The sequence below is a fragment of the Malurus melanocephalus genome, unplaced genomic scaffold (assembly GCF_030028575.1).
Source record: "Malurus melanocephalus ecotype Western Australia unplaced genomic scaffold, MMel_1.1 scaffold_48, whole genome shotgun sequence".
Classification (NCBI taxonomy): Eukaryota; Metazoa; Chordata; class Aves; order Passeriformes; family Maluridae; genus Malurus; species Malurus melanocephalus.
Genome location: NW_026623280.1, coordinates 881,555 through 898,464, shown reverse-complemented (window position 1 = coordinate 898,464; position 16,910 = coordinate 881,555). Strand labels below are relative to the sequence as shown.

At 42.0% G+C, this 16,910-nt stretch overlaps 1 protein-coding gene across 1 annotated transcript; it reads right to left on the bottom strand.

The window, feature by feature from the left end:
- Positions 1–921: 921 nt before the first annotated feature.
- FLVCR1 (FLVCR heme transporter 1) lies at positions 922–15,821 on the bottom strand. Its single transcript, XM_057365112.1, has 10 exons — positions 15,073–15,821; positions 11,913–12,057; positions 11,243–11,383; positions 10,881–10,948; positions 10,534–10,637; positions 9,299–9,409; positions 8,360–8,465; positions 8,028–8,139; positions 7,460–7,527; positions 922–6,080 (listed from the first exon to the last, which is right to left on the bottom strand). The coding sequence occupies exons 1-10, from the start codon at positions 15,715–15,717 to the stop codon at positions 6,018–6,020; spliced, it is 1,563 nt and encodes a 520-aa protein (XP_057221095.1). The 5' UTR covers positions 15,718–15,821; the 3' UTR covers positions 922–6,017.
- Between the last annotated feature and the right edge of the window lie 1,089 nt (positions 15,822–16,910).

Below are 16,910 nucleotides of genomic sequence, written 5' to 3'. Positions count from 1 at the left end.
AATCAACCAAAAGAAACTTTAAGACAGTAATAACTTTCTGTGATTGTTCCTTCCTAGCTGTGGGGATGTTTAAATTAACAGTGCTAAATGGGGATATTGCCTGCAGCTTTGATAGAGGTACCATAAGGGGTGCATGAGCCTGTAGTCCTGGCTGTAAAACAAAGAACCCACCTCCCCAGTGTTGAACTACGTGTTAGTGTTGCATTATGACAAAAGGCTTGAGTTTGCTGTGCTGTGCAGCACCTGCAACCTCCTTTTCTGAAGCATCTCCTATACCAAAATAGCTGAGAGAGAATCCCAGCTTTGAGGATAAGTGACAAAAAAGCTAAAACATTTTCTTGCCATGACTCTACTCTCTTTGAAGCAGGCTCCTCAAATTTGCCTGGCTCCCAGCTGGGCTAAATGCTTGAGGGTAGGTGACAGAACCCTTGGTTCACAAGGGTTCTGCTGTGCTCCCACTGAAGACAACTCTGATTTTAGCCATAACTGAATGTAATGTCACAYTCTTATCCTCTCTAAGAAGCTATCCTACCCTTTCTCCCCTGATAATCCTCTGCAACCAAGTGTTTTATTGAAATAATATTTGCACTACATTCAAGAATTTGCCTTTGGATCACTTGCACTTCCTTTTCCTCACAGACCTTTTCCAAACCAAAGGGGAAATCTCTGTGCTAGAGCAGTGCAACTTGGTTACCAATRCTAGTACTTTAATTCCATGCCCTGAGAAAATGTCTCTGAATGCCAATACTCTTGTGTAAATTTCTACACCCTGCATACATGCACTCTGCATGTACATGTGCATGCATGTTTATTAATGATACAGTAAGTCATACACTTGCACATTTTCCTACATTAAAAGGCAGTTTCTAAGGAAAAAAAATCACTTTTAGATTAGCAGCTGTATCAGCAAGTGTCAAAAATGTTAATCTTGGCCCCAATCAATTTAGGCATTATAGACTTTATTAGTAACACATAATGGTAAGGAATGATGCCATCCATGTAACACATACATACAATATTGCAATCAGAGAATATGCATTAAGAACTTTTAATTTTCTCTTGAAATAAAGAAYTGGACACTAACAAAACCAAAATATTATCACAAAACATATTTGTTATCTTCATAAGTAGAACAAAGACATGAGCAGTAAATAACATGGGTCTTACACAGAAATACATTTTTCTTAGGAAATTTTTTTGCTTAATTCATTCTAGTTCCTGCATTAACATCCATTCTCCCTCTTCATAGACTTCAGACCAAATGGTGGGGCTKGGGGCAATCACATGTTACTGTGTACAATGACAGCTTGAGCTCCATGAAACATTAGTAGCCTGTAACACTTGAGAAGGCGGTACATACACATTGAAAGACAACAACTGTAAAGGTCACACATTCCCATTCACATTGTGAGYTCACAAAATGGAATAGGAAAACAAATGTTTACAGCTTAACCCAATTACACCTGGTTGTAGATGCACAAGATAGCCCAAATATTTCTCAAAAGCCRTTTTTTCATCAGGCAACATGGTCTGGCAGCTCCAATTACACACTCCACTGATTGTCTCTGAAACAACCAGACTGCCTTGAGGTGACCAAGAGGCTGAAGTTAGAAAAGCTCTATTAATGTGGAATGATTCATATGTATTCTTCCTACTTCCTTCCTTGTTCTTTCTTCCTTGTGAAACATGGGCATTTAGCAAAAGAGAGAGTTGTTACTAAAGACAAGCACCCTTCTATAAAATACTTGTTCTGAGGGTTTATCTATGAGCAATTCCAGACTATGCCTTACAGGTCTGTTATTTTCAGACCCAGCCAGCAGAAATGAGGGATTTAAGGCCATGCTAAGAATCCTAAATAAAAATGGGTCAATGTTCTCCGAGTCTCTTCCACAGAAATTACCAAAAGTTTAACATGGCTTGGAAGAAATGAAAAATTAATTTTAAAGCAAGCCTTTGAATCTTGTAGCTGAAAGTTATCGATTGCACACCCTGCTGGGCTCCTGGGAACTTGGGGGCAGCCCCTATGTTAAGTTTCCCATTGCATGAGTTCTCTTGCATCCTCTAGAGTTCTCTTAAAACACTTAAAAAAAGAAGCAAATTGAAAAGCAAAAGTTGATTCATGGGATCGGGAAGCCTCCCCTCATTTGGTTTTCCACACCATCCTCTCCAAGATGATATGTAATTCCATTCATGATACGATTATCTCTTTAAACAGTTCAGATTTCTAGCCCCCAGTTCTATTCATTCTGGAGGGCTGGCCAGGATCTCAACACTAAGAGTTAGAAACCTTATTTCCAATTCCAAATGCATGTGGAATTTCTAGGCTGAGGAGATTGCATGGAGAACTCATAGTAACCTTCCAGTATCTGAAGAGACACCACAGGGAAGACAGGGATGCTTTGTCAAGAACTGTGGTGACAGAACAAGAGGGAAGTGGTATAAACTGGAAGAGGGGAAATTTAATTTAGATATTAGGAAGAATTTTTTTACTGTGAGGATGATACGACATTGAAACAGGTTGCCCAGGCAGGTTGTGGACACCCCAATCCTGGCAATGTTCATGGCTAGGCTGGATACAGTTTGAACAACCTGATCTAGTGGGAAATGTCCCTGGCAGGAACCATGGCTGGTGGGTTGTGACTAGATGATCTTTAAGGTTCCAGCTTCTTAACATTCTATGATTCTTTATTTGTGTTCGATTGAGTATATGTTGTCTGCTATACCCAAAAATTAAAATCACAAAGCCTCAACTACTCCAAATTTATTTCTGCCATGTGCTAGAACCTCAGTTTCTTGACAGGCAGATGGTAAGGTTATCACTTAGAACACTGATGTGCTCTTTATTTGCTCTTTATTCTGCTGCTGAGCCTTCCATTTAAATACTTTATCATTGCCTGAAAATAGCTCGCAGGTGTCCAGCTTTAAAGCTCCTTTTAGAAGCAGAATATTAAGTCCAGGATGTAATTAAGTCTTCATTATTAGGAATATTTTCTTTTCAGTGACCCAGCAGGATTTCCAGCATGCCAAAATCATGTTTGGACCTTTTCAGAAGGTAGCCAAGTAATTTGGCAGAAGACAAAAAAAACAAGGAGCCAGAAATAGAATATTTTTTCAATAATCAGCTGACCATAATTGAAGAAACTGGAAACTAGTAGTGAAGGAAAGAATTAAAAAGTAGATTTGAAGAAAGAAAAAAAGAACTTAATCTCTGAATTTGAACAATGTGTACTGAACAGGTCAGCAAACATTCTGGGTGCTGCCAAAGACTTTCTACTGGACATTTGAAAACAATTCCCCAAAACTGCAAAAATATTATCATGTTAAGATTTTGCAACACCAAAAATCAAAGCAAACACGGGCCATGAACATAAATATTTTCTGAATCTGTATCTTGCTGAAAAACATATATATATTTTGGCACATATTATTAGCATTTTTCCAAAGAGAAAAGCCACCCACATAAGAAACAAAGCAGAGTCTTCCACATTTATCACTCAGGCTGAAAACATGTATATCCCTTGATGGGGCAGCTTCTATCACAGCAAGTCATGAAATGTAAAGGACTGACACAATGAAAGCATGTCTACTTCAACTCCTACACCCTTGCTTGCTGTTTGAATATCCAAGAATACTTTTCCTATATTCAGCTACTTCAGCAGTGGAGCTCACCAGGCAGCAAGGTCTGTCCATTTTCTCTAGCACTAGACCTGGCAAAGAGACGTGAACCCTTTTTGGCAAGGCAAATATTCCAAGTGGGTTTAGTTTATTCTGATACCCTGTCTAAAACATTTATCATACAAAATATTTAAACCAAGATCATCACATTTAGAGGCTAAACTTAGAAATCAAGTTTTCAGGGCCCTTTTTATACCAAAAGATTCTCTAAGTCTATAGTGAAATAAGAAAAGCACTTAATGATATTTATTGTACTTAAGGACTACCTTGGAGTTTGCTGTTGTTTAACCACAGCCATCAACAAAGTCCCAAACAGCTGCTCACTCACTCCCTTCCCCACCAATGGGATTGGGAAGGGAATCAGAAGGGTAAAAGCTGGAAAACTCATGGGTTGAGATAAAGACAGTTTAATAGGGAAAGCAGAAGCCACACACAGAAGCAAAGCAAGACAAGGAATTAATTTACTGCTTCCCATGGGCAGACAGATGTTCAGCCATCCCCAGAAGAGCCCAGGGCCCCATCAAGTGCAATGGCTACTTGGGAAGAAAACACCATCACTACAAATATCTCTCTCTTCCTCCTTCTGCCTCCCACTGTAAATACTGAATATGATGTCATATGGTCTCAAATATCCTCTTGGTCAGTTTGGGTCACTTGTCCTGCCTGTGTCTCCTCCCAACCTCCCATGCACTCCCAACCTCCTTGCCTTTTCTGACGTATGAAAAGCAGAAAAGGCCTTGGCTCTGCATAAGCCCTGCTCAGCAACAACAAAAACATCTCTRTATTATCAACCCTGTGTTCAGCACAAATCCAAAAGACAGCCCCATACCAGCCACTGTGAAGAAAATGAACTCTAGCCCAGCTGAAACCAGCTCAGAGTTAAATAGTCCCCCACACCCAACTGTAACAATTGGTGGAAAACTTTGAGGAGAATTCACCTTCTGGATGGCACTGCATCTGAGGGAACTTGAAGACACAGCATCATTGATGACACTGAATTTTCAGACTCAGCTTACTGAGCTGAAAGTTAAATGTTGGCAAAAAGTCCAGGTCTGACTTTCCCAGCAATAGTATTATTGTGATGCTATCAGTTCTGTGGGTGTGTATACAGAGCACAAGGTGAAGGAGAACATTTTCAGAAGCATTGCAGTGAGAAATCCTCCTCCCAAATACACATAAATGAAGTAACAAAAACTGAAGGTTAATGAAGACTGGTCATTTTGCAGGTAAGATGGTATAAAAGCAAATATTTGATCAGAGAAAGTGAAAATATCACTATTTTCCTTTCAGTCATCCTTATAGCTTTTAACAAACTGCAAAAGACATGATTTAAGTTACAAAAGCACAAGAATTTCACAAGACAAGTGATACAATTCATAAAAAGGACAGAACACATTTTCTGATACTCCACAAATATTCAGAGAAGGTTTAACACACAAAATGGAATTTCTTCAGCAGCACTGATTAAACTCAAGATGAGGCAGGGATCTTCTTTACAAAGTAAAGGCACCGGCTCTTTGTAAACACGTACTCCTCTCTCTTTAACTGAGAAAGCACTCAAAATATTCCATGGAGGAAACTTGTATGGTAGTGTTCCGTTCCTTATAAATACTTCACAACAGAGATAGCAAAGGCCTTTCTCCTCCTTTTCACTGTATTTAATAAGAAATGTTTTTTCTCCAGTTTATCTAGTGAGAAACTTTTAAAATTTCCCCAGAAATGCTACAATGAAGCTATGGAACAGTGTTTTCTCTTATCTGCCTTCTGATACTATAAAGAAGTTTCAAGGCAAAAGAAGTATCAGATGCCAATATGAAACACACACATCATCTCTTGTTTTCAGTATTGTGCTATAACTTTCCCAGAAGGAATCATTGGTTTATATTAAAATACAGATACATTTAGAATAAAAAAGGAACTCATGAACATCTTCTTGCTGTGCACCTCCCTACTTTTTGATTTTCCAAATGCACCAGCAAGACTGAACAAGAAAAGAAGATTAGATATTTCTGATCATGACAACTGTAGTTCAGGATTCCTGATTTTTTTCAAGTATGCATCCTGAATACACCTCTCCCTGCTGTGGAGATTGTTCATACAGTTCCTTTACTAATGAAACTGCAAAACTTGCAAACTGTTAAAATAAATATTCCATATCAAGGTGAATTGTTCACATCTTGGGCAAAATGAACTGAGCATCTTCATAGCTTCCAACAGACAACTACCACCAATATCAACAAACACATTTTACTATTTGTACATACAAATCCAGTGATTACACTAATTCATATTGTTCCATATCTAACCAAACTTGTGTGTTCCTAAGCCACCTTTCTTCAGCTTTATAAAGTTGACTGAATCTTTAATGTAGTGCTTTCAGGTTCTACAGGACTGTCAACTGGTACCTGAAGAGAGAGATAAAAAAATAAAAGCACAACAGGAATTAAGCTGTAAAGCAACAGAACTATTCTCAAATTCAGTATTCTTAGGTAATTATTAGGTTAGACTCCAAAAGTACATGTAGTTAATTAGCCAGATTAAGCAGTTATAGAAAGCTCTATTTTCCCTTCTTTTTGTAATAAAAAAGAGAGCTCAAACATAGGATTTAGTTTCTTAGTATAACTCTAAAGTATATATTTACTGTATGTAAATATTTGTCACATGAAGATTAACTTCACWTTTTTTTCTCCATTACATTTAGCCACAGCAGAGTCTCGATGACCACTTCTGTATTAAAGTGATATTGAACATTATTAACATAGGTATGTCTCAATTATTTATGGCAATATCAGGACAAGGACTCCAGATTCTCTTACACCCTGGCCAAAATAAATGAAGCTGTGTGTCAGTCTAGGCTAATTAACGAGGTAATAATGGAAAGCAGACAAGTCATGTACAACCCCGAGACAGCCCCAACCCTGGCTGGGAAACCACAGTATGCCACACTGAGCACACACAGCTGCACAGGTTTCAGGCTCAAGTTAGCTCAGACAGCCCCAGCTTGGAAGTTTCTGAACATCATACAGACACAGTGTGCAGTTGGTAACAGATGATCAAAAGCTGCTGTGCATGCAAAACACCTACACAAAAAGAAGCATGGCAGAAGATCTTGCAATGTCTGACTCCAAAAACCCGTCTTGTATCTTGATCCAAAAAACCCACAACACTGAAAAAATTTTCCACTGAGAGTTTTATTTCTACTAGTAACAGTGGAAATTTGGAAAAGCTGCTGAAACATGGAACCCTATGATCATCAGAAAGTATTATGCTCACTCTTCATTTAAATTGAGAGGGTGCTTGGCAGAAGAGCAAACCCAGCTCTTTATGCAGCACAGTATAGAAACTCCAGTATGGCTTCTGTTTATGAGACACTGACTTCATTTGAAGGGACTGCAAGTATTTTCAATAAAATATGTAGTCTATAGGATGGCCTCATAACCCAATACACAAAAAGGTTTCATAATTTACAATGCTACCAGCTAATATGAAAAAGCAAGTGTCAAGCAATAAAATCATATTATTAGCCATTTAAAATACAAATATTAAAAAAAAAATTTTTTATTAAGTCTGAGAGCAGTTTTTTTTTTAGTTTTTACATGACAGTTAAGGAGAAAAGCAGATATCTGCCCAGAACGCAGCATCCCATGTGGCTCTGTTGTTCAAAAACAACATGGAAACAGTCATAAGATTTTGTCAGCTCTCTTTTGCAGTTAATACTGTTATGCCAGTAGAAGCCAAGCATTCAAGCAGACAATATAATCATGGTAAAAGAGTCACTACTTACAGGTTTAATGTCCAAGTTCATAATCCCTGAATTCACACTGTGTCTTCGCAAATCTGATTTTATTAAGGCTGAAATAAAAAAAGGAAAAAAGGGAAGCTGGTTCACAACTTTGCAGTGACATGTACTTCAAGGGAAATGTTTGCATGGTGCAAGCACACAGAAGCCGCTTTCAGYACGTTTTCAAAATACCCATATTTGCTCTTTGCAGTTTGAAATCACTGACAATGTGAAGTTGCTCCTTCCAAAGCACACAAAGCAGGAGATGACAATAAGATCTTTTAAACCACAAGGACTTAAAGCAAAGCTTGATATTCTCAACACTTTCAGCACATTTGTAAGTCAACATGTGTAAGGCACTGGTACAGTTGTGGAATGCATCAGCAGTTTCTTGCATTTGGAGAAGTGAAAGCTGCCTCCATTTATGCATTTGTTTCCATTTCCCACCTCACTCTGGAGATGGACATCAGTCTCAAATTCAAGACACATCTCAAGAAATGGGGGCACCATTACCCTAAAAACATACACTTTTTTATAATAAAGAGAAACCATTACTTGCATTTCTAATTACCTGTTAAAATACTGCCCACAAAAATCCAAGCACAAAGAAAGAGGTTTCCTGCACGAGGACTGTAGTCTGTTGTGAGCTTTCCTTGAACGAGTGTAAAGACAATTCCAAATATCTATAAATGAACAAGTAACTTCATCAGGATCACACAGAAGAGAGTCATAATTTTACCTTTAAAAGTTACAGGTCTCATCTTATAGAAACCAAATTTTTTAAAAAATATAGGACTATAGTAACACAACAGAGGCTTAGCTAAGTCTAAGAAAGCCTTCCTAGACTCGAGCACAGTGGCCTTCCTGAACATTACTTCGCTTGAAGAAATAAAATGATGTAACCTGTGCTGATGCATTAAGGAGACCCGAGGAAGTGCCTTCAGGCTCTGGATATGTAATTTCCACAGCAAATTCAAATCCAAGTGGAAGGTAGCCAGTCATGAAGAACCTGTTGAAGAGGAGAGTAAGAGAATGACAGGTGTGGCCTTTAGCTATTACTGCACCTTAGAAAACCTAACATACACACATCGTATTATGAATTAGTTGGTATGCTGAACTGTCATGTTTTCATGACTTAACATAATTCAATAACTCCTAATAATACTGATTGCTTCCTTCCCTCAAAATGATCCAAGAATTTTAGCTACACATTATCTCTTTAGGACAAAGCTGTTAAAAACTGTTTTCTCCTATTTCCCATAAACTCCTGCATTCCACTCCAGACACAWAAAACAACCTTTTCTAAAGAGTCCACAAGCCACTCCATTATTGAAGCCAAAGATATACACAAATATCATCATTTGATCAGCCCCAATATCCATGCTGGAGGACAAAAAGAGACTATGAGTAGGCAGTGAGGCTGTACACTGGAACAACCAGCATGTTGCTTGGGCTGCCAAAGTATAGATGAATCAAAATCCAGAGAAGCCAGTCTTCCTAGATTTGCTCAGCTAAACTGTAATCACCTACACACTGGTCAAAAGAAAGATTCAGCTTCACTGCAGACAGCTTTTTGAATTGGAACCAAACGAACTGACCACATAGAGACCTCTCTTAGGTCCATAAAAATGTCAATTGAAGTTTACTGAAAAGTGAGTTACTTCAGATTTATTCTGATGTAACAGAAGGTGAAATCCTAGTAAACACTACATGTACTGTGAGCTATAGGCACAGGATGAGATCATGGTGACAGAATACACAGCAGAATCATCTAGTTAAAACATTTAGRTATGTTTCCGAACAGAACTGTAGTAAGTCTTGTAGTGCTTTTTAATTGCTCACCCAAGTACTCCTCCAGTCACGAACACTACTATAAGGTATCCGAGGTCCAGGGTGAAGGTAAACACCAGCAACCCAATGAAAGAGAGAATGTAAACAATAAAAGTAGTTTCCCTGCAACCCAACAACAACAACAAATTAACATTGTTAGCAGAAGGCCATAGCACACTGCTGAAGCATGGAAGAATAACACGAACATTACATACTCTCTAACAACTGACATTCTAAAGGTGTAAAATTTGCCTCATRTAATTCTCACTCAAACAAAGCATGCAGTGAGAACACATCCTTCTCAAACTCTCAATTGTCTTGGTTATCTGGCTGCTTCACTCAAGACTAAGGACACTTACTCAGACCTGCAAAGAGTGGATAATCACAGCACACAGTGCTACCTTAAGACTATTTTAATTCCCCACTATGTTGTACCTCTTGGTCATTCTGCAGCGCTGCCCTTTACACAATAYGTCAACACAGGAGCAGCTGAGTCCAACACTATTAGTGATAAAAGTCAGCCTACCAAGAGGCAAGCCAAACAAACCTTATTACAGTGTTCTATTTACTTTGAATCTGGAATAAGGGATGTCTTCCAGATTCTTAAAGCATGTATTTATAAGCCAAAACACATGCAGAAACAAAGCCGATCTACAGCATTAACATCCATTAYGCTTGCAGAGGCCCATAATCTACTGAATCCCAGGGAAATCTACTCCATCACAGTGATCCAGGGCAGTGCTCACACCATGGATGATGCACCCAGGAGCTCCTACCTGCTGCTCCATGGTCATCCCCTGAATTAATACAAATGTTACACTTACTAATAGGATCAGGARTAGCGTAAAAACAGTGATAATCCATCAACTGGCCGTTTTACAAAATGCAGGGTAGGCTTTGAAACTTCATGCTTTCCTAGGAGAAGAAGCCCACTGGGCCACCTGGCCAATGTATGCAGGCCCTACAGTGCTTTCCTTGTTAGTCTTACACTCCTGAAGAGACAGGAGTAGATGGAAAAACCCTTTGCATCTTTGCATTCTGCTCCATCATTTCTTTTGCCCCATAACTAGTAAGAGTCTCAGGCTTTTGCTGTAGCCTCAGAMACTTGTCTCCATCAAGGCCATTAAAAGATCAGGAATGAACTGCATTTCATCAGCAGCTCATTTCAGCCCTTACATTGGAGTATTTTCCTAATGCAATGGCACCACTCTCCTACCCCTAGCCCACACATGCCTACCCACACTTACTTGTATGTTTTAGTGTAATCCAGCCACAAACCACAAATAATCGAACCCACCATTCCTGCCACCACCAGTGTCAAGCCAATTCTCCCAGCGTTCACTTCTTCTCCCTTTCAACAAATATTTATATGGTGCTCATTAATAACTTGCTTCCACTCAGAGTCAAGTTCAGACCACTTGGCAGTCACAAGTGCAAACAAATATTCCTATGACTCCCACAGCTGTGCGGTACAAGAAACTGTACAGAGGTATAGAAGACACCAAATGTCTGAGCATAGATAGCATCTACAAGATAAATATCACCTCTGCAAATGTACAGTGAAAAAGATAAAGATAAGATACAAGAAACTTACCTCATAATGAGTTACTATCATCTGGTTTAATAAAGTGGACACAGAATAAAATGCCCCAGTCATAATACCTGCAGTACCAAGAAAAAAGCTTCAGTCATTCCAAGTGCAGCCATGCAGATCTGCTACCCTAAAGAATTAATCTGATGTTCGAGACTCACAACACAAAACCTTTTATGTGCCTGGTAAAATCTCTTCACTGTAACTATAAGTGGTATTTAGTATTCTGACAAATTTGCTGGCACTGGCACCTGAGTAAATAGAAGTTGGATACTTCCTCCCCCATAAAAAAACCCCCACAATTTGAATTCTGTGTGCTTCTAGCCCACATTTGAACTGTCCCACCAGACAAGAGCACTACTTACCATAACTGATCAGCAAAAGTATAAATGGAATATTTTTTAACAAGTTAATAATGGACTGCTTGTAGGAGTAATCCTCAGGAGGTTTAGTTTGCAGGACTGCTTGAGAATGACTAGGAGGGTATTTGGGTTTTTCTTCAAACACTGCAGAAAAAGAAGGAACAATTTTTGATTCGTCTCTACCAAACTAATGTGCTTTTTTTTCTTTTGTTTTGGAACTGTTTCAGCTTGATGAATTTCAGAAGACCGATTTGTGGTTTTAACACCTCCACGAAAAAATATTCCAGATTTTCTTATGGAAGAATTATGTCACATCCACAAAGGATGTGTTATTTGGTCACATCTGATTGCTACCAAAATATGGTTAAAGACAGACTTCATCTGCAAAGTGTCGAGACCTTCGTATCTGAATTGTAATAYTAACAGAGTGAATTCACATTATGTCATAATGTCCTTGTAGCAAAGAAAAGAACTACATATTCTGATGAGATCACCCCATGTGAAGCACGACACAGTGTGAAATTGTTGTTTCTTAACCCTGGCACCACAGGCAAGTGAACACAAACTGGAACAATTGTAACCTCAACCACTCTGAGTAGTCAGCTTCTTTAAGTGAGATGTTGTAAACACTCCCAATAGTCAGCATGGAAATTCCAGTAATTTAAACACTTACCAACTCCTGTTAAGAAGAACAGAAGTGTGGACACTATTGCCGTTCCATAGAACATGATGCTGATGTTATGTGCCATAAGATCAATATCATTCGGGGTATTTGGAACCAAAACAGGTGGCAACAAAAAGCCAATTGCAGTACCAAGCTGTGAAGCAAGAAAAGAAATAAAAAATCATTTCCCTATGAACACAAAAATCATCAGAAGTGAAAAGTCTTACCAGGTGGAATTCAGAATTGTTATCATAATAAGCATTAATAAAACTATAGTTTTATTACACTTCAGTGCCATTTACTCTCGAGGGTACTTTACAATCAGATCTCCCATAACTCAGGTTTTAATATTTTCATTTCTCAATTAAACTACTACACTCAGTAGTATATRTAAATACTGCACTTAGTGTATATAGTTACACTACACCTAGTACTTACACAAGAACCTTTCACAGAAAGTGTCATGCATGAACATAAATTTGTCAGTCATCCTGCAACTGAAGGGCTAGAGATAACACAAGACTCCAGCWACTCTTGTAGAAATGCTCTTCTCCATTTTATGTCACACTCCTCCAACTACAGTAACAGAGTCTGACTGCAAGATTTATTGCAAAACAGAGCAGAGCAACGCAAGAGAAAATTAATAACCTCATAAAGAAACACAAAACCAAACCAAATAATTACTGCTAAGGAAATAAAGAAAAAAACAGAGAATGAAGTAGTAGCGGGTTTGTGTCTGGAGTAAATTCCAACATAACAACAGATTTTGTATTAAAGAGACAAAAAAAAAAAAAAAAAAAAAAAACAAGGACTGAAATTTTGGGTATGTATATATATAGCACTTTAAAACATGAAGGAGCAAGTCCTGGACTACTCCCCAATTACTCTCTTTTGCTGCTCGAAAAGTAATGGCATTTTAAAGTGTTAAAACGTTTATTTAAGGTAAAATTAAACGGAAAAGAGAGCAGCAAAGACTGTTAGAGTAGCGAGTCCCGCAGTCAGAAAGCACACACATTAGAGGTGTGGCACTGTACTTACAAACCATCCTTTGTGCATACCCTGATGAGGGGTTTGCTACTTTTTTTTCCCCACAGACCATCAGGTTTACACAGTATCCAGTGGTCACATGAAGAATTTGTCTCCTTTTGTCTTCACCCTTCAGTATATGAACCCTACAAACATGAACTGAGTACACAGTTACTTTTTCTTTAGGTATCGTTTTTTCCTCCCCCGGAGGAAATACAGTACCCACAATATTCCAACCAAGTCGAGTGATACCATTTTCCATCAGCCAGAACGAAGTGTTCCAATGAATCTGGGGCGCCTCATTTAACATGCTAAATACTTGTGGAGATCTGGCACTCCTAACGACCCTTGACAGGTACATCGCTGCATTCCCAGCGATTTGTGTTCCAACTGCAAATGACTGGCACCTCAAGAGGTGAGATGTAATTTTTGATAGCTGCTCTGTTCCTCCCCTGCCTGTAGTGCCGGCTCTGTTTGCTGTGGCTCTGAAGTTATACACAGTATCTGATAAGCAATCAGAYGGCCAATAGCCCAGTCGGTTAAAGGAACCTGTTCTGTTACATAGTTCACCTTGTGCAATTATCCTGTACAGTGAGACCCATCGGGAATGCGTGTGCACAAGGGAACTGCAATGCGAGGCACAGACAACATTACTTCTAACTTCCAAGTGCCTAACTGGCCATCTCACTACTCTTTCAATCTAGCCTTTGAGAGTTTTGGGGATCTTTTTAAGAAAGCGAAACCTGAGAATASAGAAATTCTGTTGTTCTGTTGGCAGAGGACCAGGAAGCACTTGRGCAGGCACACTGAGATCAGTCCTAGCTTCTGGAGGGGAGTACACTCCAGAAATAACTACGGCTTACTCTGGTCACATTCTGATCCTGTTTCCCTTGCCCATCTTTCTCGTGCTTCCTATCCACACAATCCCTGTTCTCCTGCTCCTGTCCTGTGCCACTTCAACCCCCACGTCTCAGCATCCAAGAGAAACATCAGTMTCAGGCTCCAGGCTGGATACTTGACACTCTATTGCAGAACTGAAAATCTAGTAACTCCTTGCTACTGGGAGGACTAGTGCACGTCAGGAAGAGTGGAAATTTATCTGATGAAGAAACTTTAACCTGATTCCAGGGTGCAGATCCAAAATTTTTGCCTAACTGCCAAATTTCYGAAGTCTTCAGTCCAAAAGGAACAGTTGACTCATCCCCTGGAAAACTTCAGTGCAAAAAAATTGTTTTGGAAAACCGACAAGCAGCGAGGTACCAACTAATGAGGAATCAGCTAGGTTACACCCTAACTGTAAATATATAACATGAATRTCTGTAGTAATCCAAAGTGCACATACATAAAATCATTAGACTCATGTGAGAAAAAACACATTCCCCGTTACCTTAACCAAACTCTACCTATGACCTCAGCCTGCACCGGTGATGCTGAATTGAATCATAGCAATTTCTTGCCACAGGAGAAAAACCCCCAAACCTAGGACAGTGGCAGGAAGTGAGAACAAGGCTGTAGGAGGAAAAACCCAAGTATCATATCTGCACCTGTGCTTTCAGGTGCACCTATTCCAACTGTCTGAAACTGGCCAGGACCAGGGAGCTTGAAGAAATCTGAGAATCAGTTATCACTCCCCACAGTGATGTGAACTATCACAGCATTACACAAAACTTCATGAGTCACCAGGATATTATTGACCACTAGCACCAGGCAATTAGAGGCCGTATTTTAAAAAGCAGAAACTAATATATGATGGCAGTGGGGCTCTTCATGAAAGTTCACGTACTTCGCACCCCTCCAACTRGGGGTGGATTCAGTCAAATGAATCCAAAAGCCAAAATGCAAGAAGAAGTGGAGCAGGACCACTTCTGAAAAAGGTCTCGGCTGATGCGCTGTCGGCAGCCGATGGAAGCTGTGTGRGCTGCCACACGCTGCCACATGGCCAGGCTCCTGCACAGCCAGGCTGGCCGGGCAGCGCGGGACGCAGCATCACCCTGCACTTGGCCCGCTTCCTTACCTGTCCACTGTCCCAAAACCATCTCCTGGAGAAAGCCATTTACCACTTAACCACCTTATTTTTAACTCGATGCCGAACTCCAAGGAAGCCCACTCCTCCAAAACCCCATTCGCTCCCCTCCAGCCCTACCTGGTTGCCCAGCACAGCCACGGCGCAGGCGGTGGAGACCTCTGTGGGGCCGAACCAGACGGAGGCGATGCGGGAGGGCAGCCCGAGGATGAAGACCTGGGCCACGGCGCACACGGCCTGGGCGGTGAGGGTCAGGGGGTACCGCTCGGGGGCCAGGCTGCCGCACTTGAGCCAGGCGCCCAGCGCGTTGAGCCCCGAGCCCAGCAGCGCCGTGAGSCGCAGACCGCGGGCGTCCAGCAGCCAGGTGGCCGGCAGGATGAGCGGCACGTAGGCCACCATGTACACCATGGAGAGCCAGTCGATTTCCGTGAAGGACACGCCGTAGAAGCCAGCGAACACGTTGCTAAGGATGCTGTACTGGATCCACTGGAAGGCGTTCACAAGCGAGTAGCAGCTGAAAACGGCCAGCACCGCCAGCCGCCGTCGCGACAGCCGCGTCTCAAGGCGCGTCTCCGACCGCTCGCAAGGTGCTGCCAGCATCGCCTSGGCCTCCGGGGCCGCCGGGGCCGGCTGTTCCCCGCCGCCCGCGGGGGCCGCCGCCTCCTTGCCGGGAAGGAAGCCATTGCAGCGCTGCAGCGGGGCCCCGGCCGCCGGCATCTCGCCGCTTTCCCCCTCTGCCTCCTCCTCGCCGCCGTCCTCCACCATCTCGGCGGTCTCTCCACCCAGCTTCCCCGCTAGCGGCAGCGGGAGCAGCCCGGCTCTGCCTTCCAAGGTCACCTGGCTGTGGCTCCGCTCGGCGCCGCCCCGCCCCGGAGCCGGGCCCTGCAGCAGCGCTTGGCGGGAGGCGGCCCTGAGGGCGGGCGGGTCCGGCCTCACGGGGCAGCGCGGGCATGGCGGGGTGGGCTCGGTCAGCGGGGTGCGGCCCGGGCTGCCCGCGGTGCTGCGAGGGTGTGGATGTACAGAGATGGAGAGCCCGGCCTCACGGGGCAGCGCGGGCATGGCGGGGTGGGCTCGGTGAGCGGGGTGCGGCCCGGGCTGCCCGCGGTGCTGCGAGGGTGTGCCTGTGAATGTACAGGGATAGAGATGGTTGTTTTGTTCACGCTTCTGCTCCTGTTTTCTTTGTCTTTCTCATGGTTCCTTACCTGCACTCTTGTGCCTGTCCTGCTCCGCTTCAATCCCCACATCTCAACATGTGAGTGATATATCTGTGCATACACGCACACACACACACACACACACACACACACACTCACTCACACACTTCTTTCAGTCTTTTAAACTGAACTTACAAAGGCTCTGTGACTTTGTCTGCATGAGAAACATATAGAGATGGTCATGATGTAAATAATGCCCATGACATCCCCAAGGAAGGGGCAACGTTGCCTCCTYACTGTAATTATTTTGGTGGCTGCTGTGCCTGGCCCAGGCAAGGCTGGATGGGCACGGAATGGTGCTTTGTGTCTCATCCCTCAACCCTCTTCCTGAGCACAGGGCAGGGCACCTTGGAACACAGGCCACACCACTCCCAGCACATTCTGGGGAAATCCCTGGCCTTCCCTTGCCATAGTAAGATTTGTCTCTTTGCAGTGGCGATGCAGAGAAATGTGCTGAAGTGATAAGAGGTGGATGGGCAGAGACAGAGGCCCATCTTACAGAAGAGGGTGGCCAGTATGGTGCATTATCAGGGTGTGTRCATCCACCCCTGTCCTTCATTGCCTCCAGAGCCGCAGGCAAAACATTCTTTGTTTCCACTCAACCTCTGAAATTTGATTTGACACATATCCCAGAAAACTGGCTGTCTGGCTCATGTGCACAGKCGGGTAGATATCACTTCAGTAAGCAATCTTCCCTTAAACCCTGCTCAGTGCATGTTGGCTCAGGAGCAGTGTCTGGCAGGC